At 45.8% G+C, this 17316-nt stretch overlaps 2 protein-coding genes across 3 annotated transcripts in view; one reads left to right on the top strand and one right to left on the bottom strand.

The window, feature by feature from the left end:
• PELP1 (proline, glutamate and leucine rich protein 1) overlaps positions 1–17316 on the top strand; it is a 359306-nt gene that overhangs the window by 239608 nt on the left and 102382 nt on the right. The window lies entirely within an intron of this gene.
• RCBTB1 (RCC1 and BTB domain containing protein 1) overlaps positions 1–17316 on the bottom strand; it is a 67559-nt gene that overhangs the window by 1090 nt on the left and 49153 nt on the right. For both annotated transcript variants that reach the window (XM_068134736.2, XM_078767725.1), the window contains one exon: positions 16569–16699. In XM_068134736.2, the coding sequence (XP_067990837.1) occupies positions 16569–16699 (131 nt within the window). The remainder of the gene's footprint in view (positions 1–16568; positions 16700–17316) is intronic.

Genomic DNA, 17316 nt, shown 5'->3' with positions numbered 1-17316 from the left:
AATATAAACTAGAGAGCATCTGAAAATTCAAAGCATGTCCACATCCACTTTGTATTCCACAGAACGGTTCCGGGTTCGGTTGCGAGAGGACGCTGGCGTTGCATATTCGCCGCTTCTCCGACTGGATGGATGTACAGGGTCTGCTTCTACCTTTCTGACCTGACATCTCACACCTGTCCTGCCTTTTCACACCCGCACGTGCCGCGTGTTCTCCCGCTGGATAACGGAATCTGCTTTTGATGGTACGGAATACGGAATTCGAAAGGCCCGCTCCCGTTGATTGTGGCCGTGGCCTTGTTTGCCGGTGGCCTTGTGGCCTTGTTTGCCGCTGTGGTCTTGATTAGCGGCTGCAGTCGTTTGCCGCTGCGTTTGCCGCTGCGTTTGCCGCTTTGCCTCCTCGACCTTGGCCTCGTACTCGTCCCTTCGCTCCTGCCTGGCATGGCTCTGAAGTACTCCGCCGCAAGGCTTCTTCTGCTCAATACCCGCTCCACCCCATCATGCATCTCTGCCATCAAATCAAATGGACTCCTCCGACGACCCAGGTACATTCACCGTGGCTCCGGTCGCAAGTTTGTTTATTTGCAATCAGGTCACTCCATCCCCGTACTCTGGTCGGCTCAGCGCACTCTCACTCTTCGTCCCAGCGCACCTGGTCACAGCAACCCACACGATCGCACCTCTTGCCTACGAACCCTGGCTAAATCACCTGAATTCATCCCTGCTGTTCAAAACAACATCAAGCTCACCCTGTTCAACACCCGGTCCCTCAACAATAAATGCCTCATCCTGAACGAATACATCCTGGATAACAAACTGGACTTTCTCTGTCTCACCGAAACCTGGCAACAACCTCTGGACTACTACACACTCAACCTCACCACACCCAATGGATATTCCTACGTCAATAAACCACGCTCGGAGGGCCGAGGTGGTGGAATTGCCGTTATCCACCGTCAAGACATCAAGACCAACCTCATCTCCATCTCATCTGCTCCATCATTTGAACACCTGGCTTTAAAACTCTCTGGTCACACGCAGTCAGTCATGGCTGTCGTCTACCGCCCTCCCAAACCACACCCATCATTCCTGTCTGACTTCTCCTACTTTCTGACCCAGCTATGTTCCCTCTCCCCCTCAATCCTCCTCCTTGGTGATTTCAATATCCACATGGACTCCACTGACTCCACAATAACCACTCACTGACTTCACTGATTTACTCACCTGCTTTAACCTCACTCAACATGTCGACTTTCCTACCCATATCCGTGGTCACATTTTGGACCTTGTCTGCTCCACTGGATTAAATTTGCACCATCTCTATGGCTCCGACCTCACCCTCTCTGACCACTTAGCCATCACTCTGACCATCAACATCCCTGCCCCAACACCAAGGCATTATCGCACAATCAACTTCCGTAAGCTAAACGCTCTTTCACCTACCTCATTCTCATCCACCCTCTCTGAAAAAATGTCCACTTCTCCCTTCATTGACCTCCACACCCCTTCCGACCTCACTGACTACTACAACCACACTCTCTCCTCCTGCCTTGACCAGCTTGCGCCTGTAAAAACCAAAACAGTTTCTTTCACCCATTCTGCTCCCTGGTTTACCCCTGAACTCCACCTGATGAAAACTCGTGCTCGCCAACTTGAAAGACTCCGCAATAAAACGGGTCTCACAGTTCACTCCCAAGCCTACAAGGACCACATACAACACTACAAAGATGCCCTCTCCCGCGCCCGCTCTGCCTACTACTCTCAAATTATCCACTCTGGCTCCGGAAACCCAAAAGCACTCTTCTCGACAATAAACAAACTCCTCCGCCCCCTGAACACCACCACCCAGTCATTCACAGTAGACAACTGCATCTCCTTCCTCTCTTTCTTCCAACGCAAAATTGACAACATCTACAACAGCTTGACCACCGCCGCACCCGCTCCCCCTCCAACCACCTGCCCCCCCTTGTCCTGCCATCCCCTGTCTCGGTTCTCCCCAATCTCTCCTACTGACCTCTCTGAACTCCTCATAGGAATGAAAACTGCCACCTGCACTCTTGACCCCATCCCCTCCAGCTTTGTCAAAGCCTCCCTCCCTGCTCTCTCTCCACTTATCATTGCAACAATAAACTCCTCCCTGTCTACAGGCATCGTCCCACCTTCCCTCAAAATTGCTGCTGTTACCCCCATTCTAAAAAAACCTGGACTCAACCCTGACACCCTAAACAACTTCAGACCCATCTCCAACCTACCCTTTCTGTCAAAAGTTTTGGAACGCGCTGTAGCCACTCAACTCAAACATCATCTCTCTGCCAATAACTTGTATGAAACATTCCAATCCGGATTCCGCTCCAACCACAGTACTGAAACTGCTCTCCTCAAAATCACCAACGACCTTCTCCTCTCCTCTGACGCTGGCAACCTCAACATTCTCGTCCTCCTCGACCTCAGCGCTGCCTTTGACACCATCGATCACACTATCCTCCTCACCCGACTTGAATCCACCTTTAACGTCACCGGCACTGCCCTCTCTTGGATTAAATCATACCTCTCTGACAGATGCCAGTTCATCTCCATCAATAACTGCAAATCCCCCACTGCTCCCCTCCCCCAAGGTGTCCCCCAAGGTTCAGTTCTTGGCCCCCTCCTCTTCATCCTTTACCTGTCCCCGCTCGGTCACTTAATCCGCCGTCATGGTCTCCAATTCCACTGCTTCGCCGATGACATCCAGCTTTTCATCTCCACCAAGTCCGTCTCCACCGACACCCACTCTATCCTGACAAACTGCATCACTGAAATAAAATCCTGGCTTCAAATCAACTTCCTCAAGCTTAACTGTGATAAATCTGAAATAATCATCATTGGCCCAAAAACGCTCACAAAATCCACCCATAACTTTGCCCTCAACATCGACGGTATCCCAGTATCCACCTCCCCTCACATCCGGAATCTTGGCGTCATCTTTGACCAAACCCTTTCCTTCGATAAATACACTAAACAGATCACAAAGTCAGCCTTCTTTCACCTGAAAAACATTGCCCGTCTCCGCTCATCCCTCTCCTCCACGGCTGCAGAAACCCTCATCCACGCCTTCATCACCTCCCGTCTGGACTACTGCAATAGCCTCCTCTATGGTTCACCCTCAAAAATCACCAATAAACTCCAATACATTCAGAACTCCGCTGCCCGTCTACTCACTCATTCCCGGACCCGTGACCACATCACCCCCGTCCTTTACAAGCTTCACTGGCTCCCCATCCCCCAGAGAATCCAGTACAAAATCCTCCTCTTGACATACAAAGCCCTCCATAACCTGGCCCCATCCTACCTGGCTGACCTCCTCTCCAGACACACTCCCACCCGCAACCTCCGCTCTGCTGGTACCAACCTCCTGACCCCCTCCATCCGGACCAAATTCAGATCCTGGGGGGACAGGGCCTTCTCCATTGCTGCTCCCACCCTCTGGAACTCACTACCTCACACCATCAGAGACTCCTCCTCACTCACCACATTCAAAACATCACTAAAGACCCACCTGTTCAACGCTGCATTCAACATTCAACCCACAGCATTTAACCCCTGACTATCTCTTCTCCTTCTCCCTCCTTTTGCTTTAAATATTTCCCTATTGATTCTTGTCTTGTCTTTTTGATTCTTGTCTTATATATATGCCGTATATCGCTGCTGTTTGTTTTCTTGATTCTTGTCTTTTTGCAATTGTTGTTTTCATGTATTGTTATGCATTATGTTTTCCACTCTGTCAAAGCGCCTTTGGGCTTCTGGAAAAGCGCTATACAAAATAAATGAATTATTATTATTATTATTATTATTCAGACGTCCTCTTCTTCCGTATGCTAAACATGATGAAAACAGGTAAAACTAGAATGGCACTAGGTAGAGAGCATACCTCCACCTGGTGAACAGTTTACGTTTTGTATTCCAATGATAGGCCAGATCTGGATTCGGACCTGAATCAAAATCGAATCGGCTTGTTCTTGTCACCTACCCAACTTGTTCATAACTCGTCCATAACCTTTTGAAATACCAATGTTATATATCGCTTTTCGCTTGATCTCTCAATGGTGAAGAATCACTTAAACATTACATAACTCTTGTAGCCGAATCCATATTCAGATCTTCACCAAAATCGAATCGATTAGTCCTTGTCACACACACAACCTGTCCACCAAGTTTCGTCCAAATCCGTCTATAACTTTTTGAGATAACCTGCTACATGTTGGTTTTAGCCCTATCATTCAATGGTGAAGAATCACTAAAAATTCTACTAGCCGGATCCGAATCCGGATCTTCACCAAAATCTAAGCATTTCGTCCTTGTCGCATACACGACGTCTCTGCCAACTTTCCTCCGAATCCGTCTACAACTTTGAGATATCCTGTTCACAAACAGACAAACAAACAGACACGGATGAAAACGTAACTTCCATCAAATTTCGGTGGTGGAGGTAACTACAACGGCACTCGGTAGCGAGCATACCTCCACCAGGCTGAAACCGTTTACATTTTGTATCCCACGGATCTAGATCCGGATCCGACCCAAAATTGAATCGGCTTGTTCTTGTCGCCAAACCAACTCATCCACCTAATTTTGTCACAAGTCGTCCACAACTTTTTGAAATATCACACCATATACAGCACCTTCAGAAAGTATTCACACCCCTCGACTTTTTTCACATTTTATTGTGTTATAGCCTGAATTTAAAATGGATTAAATTTAAAAAATTTGTCACCGATCTACGCAAAACATCCCATAATGACAAAGTGAAACATGTTTTTAGAATGCCATTTACAAATTTATTGAAGATTAAATACAGAAGCATCTAATTTACATAAGGTTTCAGTTCCCAGAGTCAATACTTTGCCTTTGGCGGCGATTACAGCTTCCAGTTGGGTATGTCTGTATCAGCTTTGCACATCTGGATTTGGAGAGTTTCTCCCATTCATCCTTGCAGATTTGCTCAAGCTTTGTCAAGTTGGATGGGGAGTGTCAGTGAACAACAATCTTCAAATCTTTCCACAGATTCTCAATGGGATTCAAGACTGGGCCACTCAAGGACTCTAACGTTCTTGTTCTGAAGCCAATCCAGTGTTGTTTTGGCTGTATGCTTGGGGTCATTGTTCTGTTGGAATGTAAATCCTCACCACAGTCTAAGGTCTTTTGCACTTTGAAGCATGTTCTCCTCAAGGTTTTGCCTGTATTTGGCTCCATTAGTCGTTCCCTCTATCCTAACAAGTCTCCCAGTCCCTGCCACTGAAAAGCATCCCCATAGCATGATGCTGCCACCACCACGATTAACGATAGGGATGGTGTTAGATGGGTGATGAGCTGTGATCGGTTTCCGCCATACATAACGTTTTGCTTCGGGCCAAAGAGTTCAATTTTTGTCTCATCAGAACACAGAATATTTTGCCTCATGCTCTCAGAGTCTTTCACGTGCCTTTTTGCAAACTCCAGGTGTGCTGTCAAGTGCTTTTTCTCAGGAATGGCTTCCATCTGGCCACTATCCCGTAAAGCCTAGATTTGTGAAGTGCTGCAGAGAACGTTCTCTTTCTGGCATGTTCTGTCCTTCTTGCCCGGTTGCTCAGTTTGGTCGGACGGCCAGCTCTAGGAAGAGTCTGGGTAGTCCTTGTGCCCACCGTCGAATTTTGAAGTTTGACTACCAAAAAAGAGGGCAAGTCGCCACTATATTTTTCAGTTAGAATTATATATTGCCTGTATAAAAAAATGTGATGGACATTTGAATTCGGTAGCTAAACCCATTTTGGTGGCCATTTTCCAAAATGGCCGCCAATTTCATATTTCATAAATTTTCATATTTCATATCTCATAAATTTGGCCGTAACTTTTAATCAGTGGATTTTCCGTTCAGTTGAGGAATACCAATCCATTCGCCAAGATTGCTGTGGATCAGACAACTGAGGAAACGGTAAATAAAGATACCCAGACTGCGGCCGGCACACGTGGATTCAGCCTAAAACCAGGTACTGTTGCACGTTACTATCTCACGGCAGAGCATAGAGCATCAGCACTGAGGGAACTCCGGTATCAGATTTCGTCGCAAGGTCCTGGGAAAGTCAGTCATGCAGACCTTGGGAAGACACGAATAAAGAGAGACGAGTCTGATGTTGCTAGTTTGGTTGATCTCATGGATAACAACTGGACGAATCCCTTTGGCAGAGATCCATCAGATCTTGTTAGTATATCTACTGGCGCAGTTGCTACACCTGAGGTTTCCAGTAGCCTGCTGACGGCACGCAAACAGGGAGAAGAAGCTTACACAGTATTCCAGGAGCAACGGCTTCAAAAGGGAGAGGGCTTCCATGACACGATCAAGAAGCTCAAGTTGAAAACATTCAGTGACATGAAAAATAAAACTGCTAAAGGCCCAACTAAAGAAACAGTCTTGAAAGCTGACCGACGGTTGTTCGCGAACATGGTAATCATTGCCCAAAACCGAAAACTGGAGATGCGTGATGTCCTATGTCATCCTCTTGGCCCATTACCCTGTGCGCTAGCAAACATGGATGGCACTATGAAAAAGACGAATAAAGCTGTTTTGTCAAAATACCTAGAGACCAAAGTATCACCAGTGGAGGAAGTCCCTCACCCATCTGCTACCCTCATCGATGCAATGGGACTCATCCCGAAACTTCATGGTGAGAATCGCACATTCAATGAACTCTCTGATCATGTATTTGCACAAATGATCCATGCCAGCGAGGGAAGTGAGAGGATCGATGTGGTATTCGATATCTACCAAGATCAATCAATCAAAGCTGCTGAGCGCGCTAATCGTGGTTCAGAAGATGGGGTTGCCTTCATCAAGATAATGCCAGGCCACAATATACAAAATTGGAGGCGGCTGTTGTCATGTACCGAGAGCAAAAACCAGCTCACTTCTTTCCTAGCTGAAAACTGGAAAGACCAACAGAAGAGAGAGAAGCTTGGAAACCGAGTTATGTTTGTGACGTGTGGTGATCTCTGCCTGAAGCTTACCCACGACAGTTGGCAAGAAGTTGAAGATCTCAACTCAAGCCAAGAAGAGGCTGATACACGCCTATTGCTGGATAAGAATAGGTACGCCGTATCCCTGCGTGTCGTAAGAGGCGACTAAGAGGGTTGGCGTCAGGAAGGGCATCCGGCCATGAAAACATTGCCTCAAAAAGAGAACCATGACAATTACAACTACATGTGGGCAGGGTACAGCCCGAAGTGGAGATCGGTTTCTGAGGTTTGGGACATGGAATGTAGGGACAATGACAGGGAGATCAGGAGAAGTGGTGGAAGTATTGGTCAGAAGAAGAGTGGACATATGTTGTGTGCAAGAGACGAGATGGAAGGGAAGTGGTGTGAGAATGGTGAAGGGTAGGCAGGGACAGAAATACAAGTTTGTGTGGCAAGGGTGCCTGGAGGGCGTGAATGGTGTTGATGTCCTGTTTTCTGAGGAGTTTGTAGACAGTGTGGTGAGTGTGACTAGAGTGAGTGATAGGTTGATGATGGTGAAAATGATGATTGGAAAGCTCTTGGTGAACGTCATCTCGGGATATGCTCCGCAGGTTGGCCGAAGCGATGAAGAGAAGGACTAGTTCTGGTGTGCGATAGAGAAGCTGATGGAAAACGTGAAAGATGAGGAAGTTGTTGTGGTAGGAGGAGACCTAAATGGACATGTGGGAAGGAGTATGGATGGTTTTGACGGAGTTCATGGGGGTTACGGATATGGTGTGAGAAATGGAGAAGGTGAAAGGATTTTGGAGTTTGCTGATGGAGCTGATTTGTTGATTTGTAATACTCAGTTCCAGAAAGAGGATAATAAGCTTGTTACAGACACGTCAGGTGGGTCAACGACAACCGTTGACTACCTGATGGTGCGTAGGCGAGATAGGGGGCACCTCCGGGACACAAAGGTGATCCCGGGGGAGGAGGCTGTTTCACAGCACCACTTGGTTGTCTGCGACGTAAGGGTGAAAGGTGCGAGGAGAGCTCGGCGGGTGAAGTACCAACCGAGAATGAAGGTGTGGAGGTTGAAAGAGGTGACAGTAAGGGAGGCATTAAAAGAGAGGCTGAGTAGGGTCGAGGATGATGTGGTTGAGCTTGAAAGTGGTTGGATGTCAATGAAAGCTAGTCTGTTGGGAGCCGTTGGTGAGGTATGTGGATGGACAAAAGGACCAATGAGGCACTCGGAAACATGGTGGTGGGATGATGAAGTTGGAAAGAGGATTGACGAGAAGAGGAAGAAGGTCAAGGAGTGGCAGAAGGCGAAGGGTACGGGAGCAGAAACAGCAGAGCATGAAAGTTATAAGGCAGCCAGGAAGGCTGCAAAGAAAGAGGTAGCAAAGGCGCAGGAGGCATGTAGGAAAATGTTCGGAGAACGCTTGGATTCGGAAGAGGGTCAGAAAGCAGTATTCAGGATTGCAAAGCAGATAGCGAAAGAGAGGTGTGATGTGATGGGGGTGAGCTGCTTGAAGGATGAAGTGGGACAAATCGTTGTCGACCCAGATGGAATTAAAGCTAGATGGAAAAGATATATGGAAATGCTGTTGAATACAGAGAATGAATGGGATGGCAACATCGAGAGTAACCCAGTTTTAGGACCGGCAGAGAAGATAACTGAGAAGGAAGTTGAGGAAGCGATAAAAGCAATGAAGGGTAGAAAAGCGGGAGGGCCGACGGGAGTTGTGGGAGATATGTTGAAGGCAGCAGGAAGTTGGGGTGTGAAGAGAATGACAGAGATCTGTAATCTGGTGGTGAAATTAGGCCGCATTCCAGTGTATTAGGAACTGAGTACCCTCGTCCCTCTATACAAGGGGAAAGGTGACCCTCTGGAGTGTGGCTCGTACCGAGCGATAAAGTTATTGGAGCATGGAATGAAGGTATTGGAAAGGGTGTTGGAGAGGAGGATAAGGAAGAAAGTGAAGATCGACGAAATGCAGTTTGGATTCATGCCAGGAAGAGGAACGACAGACGCGCTTTTCATTGTGAGGCAGTTGCAGGAGAAGTACATGGAGAAGAGGAAGAGGTTGTTTCTTGGGTTTGTTGATCTGGAGAAAGCATTCGATCGGGTTCCACGCAAAGTATTGACATGGGCATTGAGGAAGTTAGGAGTGGAGGAATGGTTGATCAGAGTAGTGATGGCAATGTACAAAAGAGCGCGCACAGCTGTAAGGACGAAGGACGGAAACAGTGCTGAGTTTGAGGTGAAGGTGGGAGTGCATCAGGGGTCGGTACTAAGTCCACTACTATTTGTAGCTGTGATGGAGGTGCTGGCTCAGAATGTAAAGGAGGGTTTACTGTGGGAGTTGTTGTATGCAGATGATCTGGTGTTAATTGCGGAAAGTATGGATGGACTGAAGGAAAAGATGAACACGTGGAAGGAATGTATGGAGACAAAAGGTCTGAAGGTGAATATCGGAAAGACGAAGGTGATGGCAAGTGGTAAAGCATGTGGTGAGGTGGAAAGAACTGGGAAGTGGCCCTGTGCTGTGTGTAGGAAGGGTGTCGGAGTGAACTCCATTCAGTGTACAATGTGCGCTGAGTGGGTTCATCAAAAATGTAGTGGTCTGAGAGGGTCATTAACCAGTGTGGCAGCTACATTCAAATGTAAGGTGTGCACAGAGGGAGCTGCAGATGGAGGAAATGTTGAGTTGGATCTTGGAGACGGCGTGAAGCTGGAAGGTGTGAAAACATTTTGCTACCTCGGAGACATGCTGAATGGAGAAGGTGGATCAGACTCGGCAACGGTTGCTCGAGTGAGATGTGCATGGAAGAAGTTTCGGGAATTGAGTGGCGTGCTGATGATGAGGGGAGTGTCGTTGAAGCTGAAGGGAAAGGTGTATGCTGCATGTGTGAGAAGTGTTATGATTTATGGGAGCGAGACATGGGTAATGAACGTAGAGCAGCAACGAAGGTTGGAAAGGGTGGAAATGCGAATGGTTCGACGGATGTGCGGAGTATCGTTGAGAGGAAGACAAATGATGAATTGCGAAAGATGATGGGAATAGAGCCTGTGATTGATGCTGTGAAGAGGAACAGGTTGAGATGGTTTGGTCATGTGTTGAGGAAGGATGAAAGTGACTGGTTGAGAAGAGTGATGGAAATGAATGTAGAAGGAAGTAGAATACGGGGAAGACCGAGAAAGACTTGGCTAAAGATGGTGGAAGAAGAAATGTGGGCAAGGGGGTTAACAAGGAGAGATGAAGAAAATAGGGCAAAATGGAGAAGATTGTCATGGGGACCGCAAGGCTAACCCCCGCTCTAGCAGGGAAAATGGCCTTTAAAATGCATGTTGTTGTTGTTGTATTCAAGATTTCACATGCCAACTTTACTGCCGCACCACTAAAATAAGTGAAGTGAACGAGCTACGATACCAAATGTTCCGTAGCAGAAGCGGGGAAATCGAGTCCGGACAGCTTCCCCCATGTGAGGACACACTTCGACAACACACACTTCGAGCAAACTACCAGGCTGCTATCTGGAGACGTAGTTTGATTAACTCCCCAGACATTCCCAATCCTATCGCAGGTCATGGATGGACATCAAGTGGAAACGGCATTCCAGTTATAAAGTGGATGACAGGTTCCCCAGCTCCAGAGGTCGTGATAAGTCTCCTGTCTTGCAAGTGTGCTCGATCTTGCCGGCCATCTGACTGCACATTAGGGTGGTCCTTATTCCTCAACTTCGGATTTTCTAAGCTCCAACCCCCGGGATTCATTGGAATAGTCGAGAAAACTCTCCTGGTGAACTTTCTTTTCCAATCGGACAACATTTACCCCTCCCTCATCGACCTTGAAGTTTCACCCTGAGGAATAAAAACAACAATCCTTGAAAAAAATATTTTGTGCCATTTATTCCCAAAATGTTAGCTTATAACACACAACATACAGTATTTTATAAATGGTTACCTCATTACACAGTTAAATGTATTAAACTATAACAAAAATCTTAAGCAAAATGTCCCACAAGGCTCCTAGGCCCGTCCGACTTAGTGCTCCTGCTCCTGCTGGGCCGCCACACCAGCAGCCACGGTCTTCTTTCTGGAGTCCGGGAACTCCGCGCGATGACGAGAGACAACTTGGAGGAGAAATTGCAGTTGCTCATCATCCTGATTTAGCATTCGGTTGTATTCCTGGATGAGGGCAACAGTCGCCTGTACGCGAAAGCCTGGACACTGGCTCCGGAGGCCGCAGCTGCCCCTCGACACGACCTGCAACTGCTGAAGGATTTGACGACCTACATGGACGTCAACCGGGACGTGGGCAAGGCAGCTCTGACCAAGCTGCAAGGGCTCCTGTGGTACCTCTCGGAGGAGCTTGCGCTCTGGCGCTCTTTGACCCCCTGGTCACGGTGGAGGAGAAGAGGCAAATACTCACCTCACTTCACACTACGGTGGGAGATGAATCTCCAGCGAAGCGCCCAAAGCTGCCCAGCCAAGACGTCTCAGGACTCCAACTGCAAGACATGGTATCAACCAACACGTGACGGTTCTTCCAGAAGCTGCGCCTGGAAGACGGCTTCCTCGACACCGATCCCGCGACCTGGCTGGAGCGGGAAGACTTCCGGACAGCGGCGGCCTTCGTGCAGGGGACAGCAGTCATCAACGACAACGCGGAGCGAGGAGTTGCCCTCATCCAGGAATACAACCGAATGCTAACTCAGGCTGATGAGCAACTGCAATTTCTCCTCCAAGTTGTCTCTCGTCATCGCGCGGAGTTCCCGGACTCCAGAAAGAAGACCGTGGCTGCTGGTGTGGCGGCCCAGCAGGAGCAGGAGCACTAAGTCGGACGGGCCTAGGAGCCTTGTGGGACATTTTGCTTTAGATTTTTGTTATAGTTTAATACATTTAACTGTGTAATGAGGTAACCATTTATAAAATACTGTATGTTGTGTGTTATAAGCTAACATTTTGGGAATAAATGGCACAAATTTTTTTTTTCAAGGATTGTTGTTTTTATTCCTCAGGGTGAAACTTCAAGGTCGATGAGGGAGGGGTAAATGTTGTCCGATTGGAAAAAAAGTTCACCAGGAGAGTTTTCTCGACTATTCCAATGAATCCTGGGGGTTGGAGCTTAGAAAATCCGAATGTTGAGGAATAAGGACCACCCTACTGCACATGTATTATCAATGCACTCAAATGTACAGAAGCCTGCAAGCTGTTGACATGCTCCAACATGGTGAATGACGAAGAAGAATTTCTACAGGTTGAAAACGTTTCGTCGGATAGCGATGATGACTGAACACACATTGTTTACATATAAAGTCTGCAAGAACATCAGAGGCCTACACATATTCATCAATCAAAGGCGTGCCTTCTAGATGGATCTACGTGGGAGATGCAGGTGGACTTGCACCAGAAGCTAGCCTTTCCAGATATTGCGCATACAACCCTTCGGCCAGATGTTGTTATCTGGTCAACTCAGCGAAAGATCATCATCGTGATAGTTAGCAGTCCCATGGGAAGAAGGCTGCGAGGAGGCCTATGAGAGGAACAGTGCCAAGTACGCCGAGCTGATGGAGATGTGTCAACAGAGGGGCTGGAAGACATGACTATTCCCTGTGGAGGTGGACTGTCACGGATTCCCTGCGCAGTCATTTTAGAGGATGTGCCAAATGCTAGGTATTCGAGGAAGGCAGAGGAGGACAGTTATACGCAGACTAGGAGAGCAAGCAGGGAGGGCGTCATGCTGGTTATGGTATCGTCGCGAAGATCCCCATTGGAAGCCGCATAAAGACAAATGGGTCGAAACGTCCAGTGACAGTTGGCAACCATCTGATGATGTCAGCGGTGAAACAACAAGGGTAGTACGACGAGCAACCGGGGGCATACAACTCCCAGAAGTCAGACGATACAAGCCTGACCAGAATACGAACAGACACCATTATCGGTAAGTGGATTATTATATCATGTACATATATGAAATTACTGCAATCAAACGTATATCATTCTTCACCTGAAGTAACATAAAATGGCTCTACGTTAAAATTTCTGTTTGCAAATGTCCCTATATATAACACACAACTTATAGATTTTATTCTTCATTCCGTTTTTACGGATTTGAAGAATGTTTTTTGGGTGTAAATTACCCTCAAAATGCACTGGCACAGGGAAACTCTCCACAAGCTCACAGCCTATTAATTAAATAATGAATGACAGCCAGCAATGAAAAATATTCAACCTTCTCCAAGCTGGGCAAGTTGAGCATTTTTGCGTGAAAATTACACATTTTTTACATATTTTCCCAATTATCTCGACAGGTAGTGAACAAATTTCCTTTTAGTTTACTTTGAAATATGCCAAATGACATACTGAACATATCTTATGGAGGGTGCATGTGCCTCAGACCAGCCGATTAAAAGTTACGGCCAAATTTTTTTTTTTTTAAACACCGTTAGAGGCCATTTTCCCCGCAAGCAAGTTGGCCTTTTTCGGGGACCGTGGTTGTTGTTGTTTTTTGGTCCCCTTTTTGAAGCAATGTTTTACGGCCGGATGCCCTTCCTGCCGCCAACCCTTTTTGTCGCCTTTTTACGACAAACAGGGAATTACCAGTGAACTGGTACTCAATTAGCCGACCCCGGAAGGATGACAGGCTGAGTCAACCCCCCTGGCGTTAATTCAGCGATCGACCGGGATTCGAACTCAGGATCCTAGGATCCTAAGCTGGCACCCTAGCCGCTAGCCCAACACCATTTCCATTCCACATTATCCGAATGCCTTTCTTAGACAGCAACATTCCCAAAAAGCTATTTTATGGTACGGTTGCAGGTGAAATAATTAGGACTGTGAGAGCAACCACACACAGCTCTGAACTGGTCAATAGATTACAACAAATTTATGAGATATGAAAATTGATGAAATATGAAAATGGCGGCCATTTTGGAAAATGGCCGCAAAAATGGGTTTAGCTACCGAATTCAAATGTCCATCACATTTTTTCATACAGGCAATATGTAAGGCTAACTGAAAAATATAGTGGCGATTTGCCCTCTTTTTTGGTAGTCAAATTTTATCTGGCTCATGGACTAGGTAGTTCCATATTCTTTCCATTTCCTAATGATGGAGCTCATTGTGCTCTTGGGAACTTTCAACACTCTAGAAATGGTTTTATACCCTTCTCCAGATCGATCCCATCTCTATGTATATCTCACAATTCTATCTCGTAATTCTACGGACAGTTCCTTGGACTTCATGGTGGAGTTTCTGTGCTGACATGCACTATCAACTGTGGGACCTTATATGGAAAGGTGTGTTTCGTTCTAAACCATGCCCAATCAATTAAATTGGCCACAGTTGGACTCCAATAAGGTTGTAGAGACATCTCAAGGATGATCAAAACAAGTTGGATGCACCTGAGCTCAATTTGGTGAGTCATAGCAAAGGGGTTGAATACTTATTGACTCAAGACATTTCAGCCTTTCATTTTGTAATTCATTTGTAAAGATTTGTAAAACAAAAATCGACTTTGACATTATGGGGTATTATGTGTAGTAAATGACAAAAACAAATCTCAATTTAATCCATTTTAAATTCAGGCTTTAACACAAAACATAGGGGCAATACCCCTGGTGCTCACCTGGTAGCATAAACAGTATACTACACTGACTAAAGGTATTTTAAACCAATTTGAATGGTTTCTAGAAGACAGAGAAGCATGCAGAATCATACTAACATAATCATAAGACTTTAAACAAACAAACAAAAAAATATCTATTTTTGGGGGCAACCCCTACCCCCTCCCCCCTCCCATCTGGTATACCAACTCAGACCCCAATTTTTCTAATGCCTTGAACAAACATTGGCACATCACGGGTGATGAAGGTTGTGGTGAACTTTCATTGAAATTGTGTATGTAGTTTCAGAGAAAAGAGAAAATACCTATTTTGGGGGGAAACCCCCAAGTAAACCCCTCAAGGCCAGATTTTAAAAAAATTCTGTGAACAAACTTTGGTACAACACGGGTGATTAAGGTTGTGGTGAAGTTTCATCAGAATTGCGTGTGTATATTCTGAGAAAAAAGCAAATACCTATTTTGGGGGACAACCCCCATACACTCTCTCTCTCAGGGCCTGATTTTTTTTTAATGCCATGAACAAACTTTGGTACATCACGGGTGGTGAAGGTTGTGGTCAAGTTTCATTGAAATCTTTTGTGTAGTTTCAGAGGAAAAAGCAAATTCCTATTTTGGGGGGGTCAAACCTGGATCCACTTTGACCCCGGTAAACCCCCTTAGACCCCGATTTTTTAATGCTGTGAACAAACTTTAGTCACAACACAACAAATATCATTTGTGCCAAATTTGGTCGCAATCCCATCAGCGGTTTCGGAGAAGAAGTTTCAAGTGTTTACGAACGGACGGACTGACGGACGATGTGCCATCGAGTAAGCTCCCATGAACGTCGTTCCAGGTGAGCTAAAAATGAGAAAAAGTGAAGGGGTGTGAATACTTTCTGAAGGCACAGTATAATTTTTGTCCGCATCACTCAATGGTGAAGAATCACTTGAAAAATTAAATAATTATCATATCCGGATCTGGATCAAAATCGAATCGATTTGTCCTTGTCACTTACCCAAACTGTGCAGCAAGTTTCGTCGGAATCCGTCCATAACGTTTTGAGATAACCTGCTATAAATCGGTTTTAGCCATATCACTCAATGGTGAAGAATCACTTGAAAAAAATTCTCAGATCCAAAACCAGATGAGGATCTTCACCAAAATTTAATCATGTCTTCCATGTCACATACCCAACCTCTCCACCAAATTTCGTCCGAATCCACCCACAACTTTTTGAGATATCCTGTTCACAGACAGACAAACAGACGGACAGGAGTTAAAACATAACCTCCATCCACCTTCGGTGGCGGAGGTAAAAATACAAAATGAAAATTGACCATTTTATACAACCTTGACCTTTTGATCTAAAAAAAATAAATTGCACCCATGTCTGAAGGAAGCGGTTCAATTTGCCATTATTAATATGAAATGGGTAAAGCCTAGAAATGAACGAAAGCCTTTAGAACCCATTAGAATTACCCTTTAGAATTCCTTAGATTCACCCTTTAGAATCCCTTAGATTCACCCTTTAGAATCCCTTAGATTCACCCTTTAGAAACCTCTAGATTACACTTTAGAATCCTTTAGAATAAAACGAGGTGAGTTAGAAAGGTTCTTCTTCTTTATTTTTGGACGGAAGGATGAACGGATGGAAGGAAGGACATAGCCCAATGGCCAATATTGAAGCGGCTTCACCGCTTGAAAATTGGCTTCTGGCTTTTGATTGGTGAACCAATTCAGTGACCCAATATGCAAATTCTTAAATTTTCAGTTCACTTTGATGAAAATTGACGACTCCATGTGATGCTGACCTTTGACCTTTGGACAGAATTATTAATTCGACTTATCCATGTTCTCATAATAAAGCGTTGTTGACAATTTGATGACAAAGCTCAAATGGTAAAAGATTAACGTCACGGACGCACACCCACACACAAATAGTGATCGCAAAACTCTCTCCCGGCTAACAGTAACACAGCTACAGAAATGGCCATAAACCCAACGGACCTTTGCATCGTACTTCATTGCTGCATCAAGAAGCATGACAGCATTTTCCACGGAGATCCCCTGCTTTATGATCTGCTGGCAGAGACGTTTCAGGCCTTGCTCACAGTATGATGTTGCCAAGTCTAATAGGCCTGCAACGGTCCATACACAAACAGAGTTTACAGCATCGTCATCAAGTAGAAAAGGTTAACAAGATATCATAAATTACCATACCTTGAACTGGAAGCTACATGACAATGTTTTTTACATCGTTAACCAGGATTTCCAAAGCTAACTTACAACTGGTCAAATCAAAATAACTTCCTCTTGCTCCGACGAGGGCATTGATGGCCGAAACATCAGCTTCCCCGTCCACAGTGGTCAGCAAACCTTGATGAACGCTCCATCGATTTCATGAATTGTTCTAACTGTTCACCAATGCAAATCCACACGTAAGAAAGACTAATTCTTGATTCAAAACTTTGGTTTATGGTACAAATACGAAATTGAGATGACTTATCAACTTTGTATTGTATATCATGTGCAGGTACTCAGGGATAGCAGAATTCCATGCTTCTCTCCCAACACCTTGCTCCCATCCCACAACCGCTTTACCTTTTGCCTAGACTTTGGCATCACACACCCCCAATCCCACTTTCCGTTCCTCTTCTTTTCTCAGTTCAGCCCCCACCCCAATGCAGGCAGAAACTAGGACGGCACTCGGAAGAGAGCATACCTCTGCCAGGCTGAACAGTTTACATGTTAGAAC

This window comes from Myxine glutinosa, chromosome 13 (genome assembly GCF_964187855.1).
Source record: "Myxine glutinosa chromosome 13, kmMyxGlut1.1, whole genome shotgun sequence".
NCBI lineage: Eukaryota > Metazoa > Chordata > Myxini > Myxiniformes > Myxinidae > Myxine > Myxine glutinosa.
Note: the sequence above shows the minus strand (reverse complement) of the source record. Positions and strands in the feature narration are given on the sequence as shown.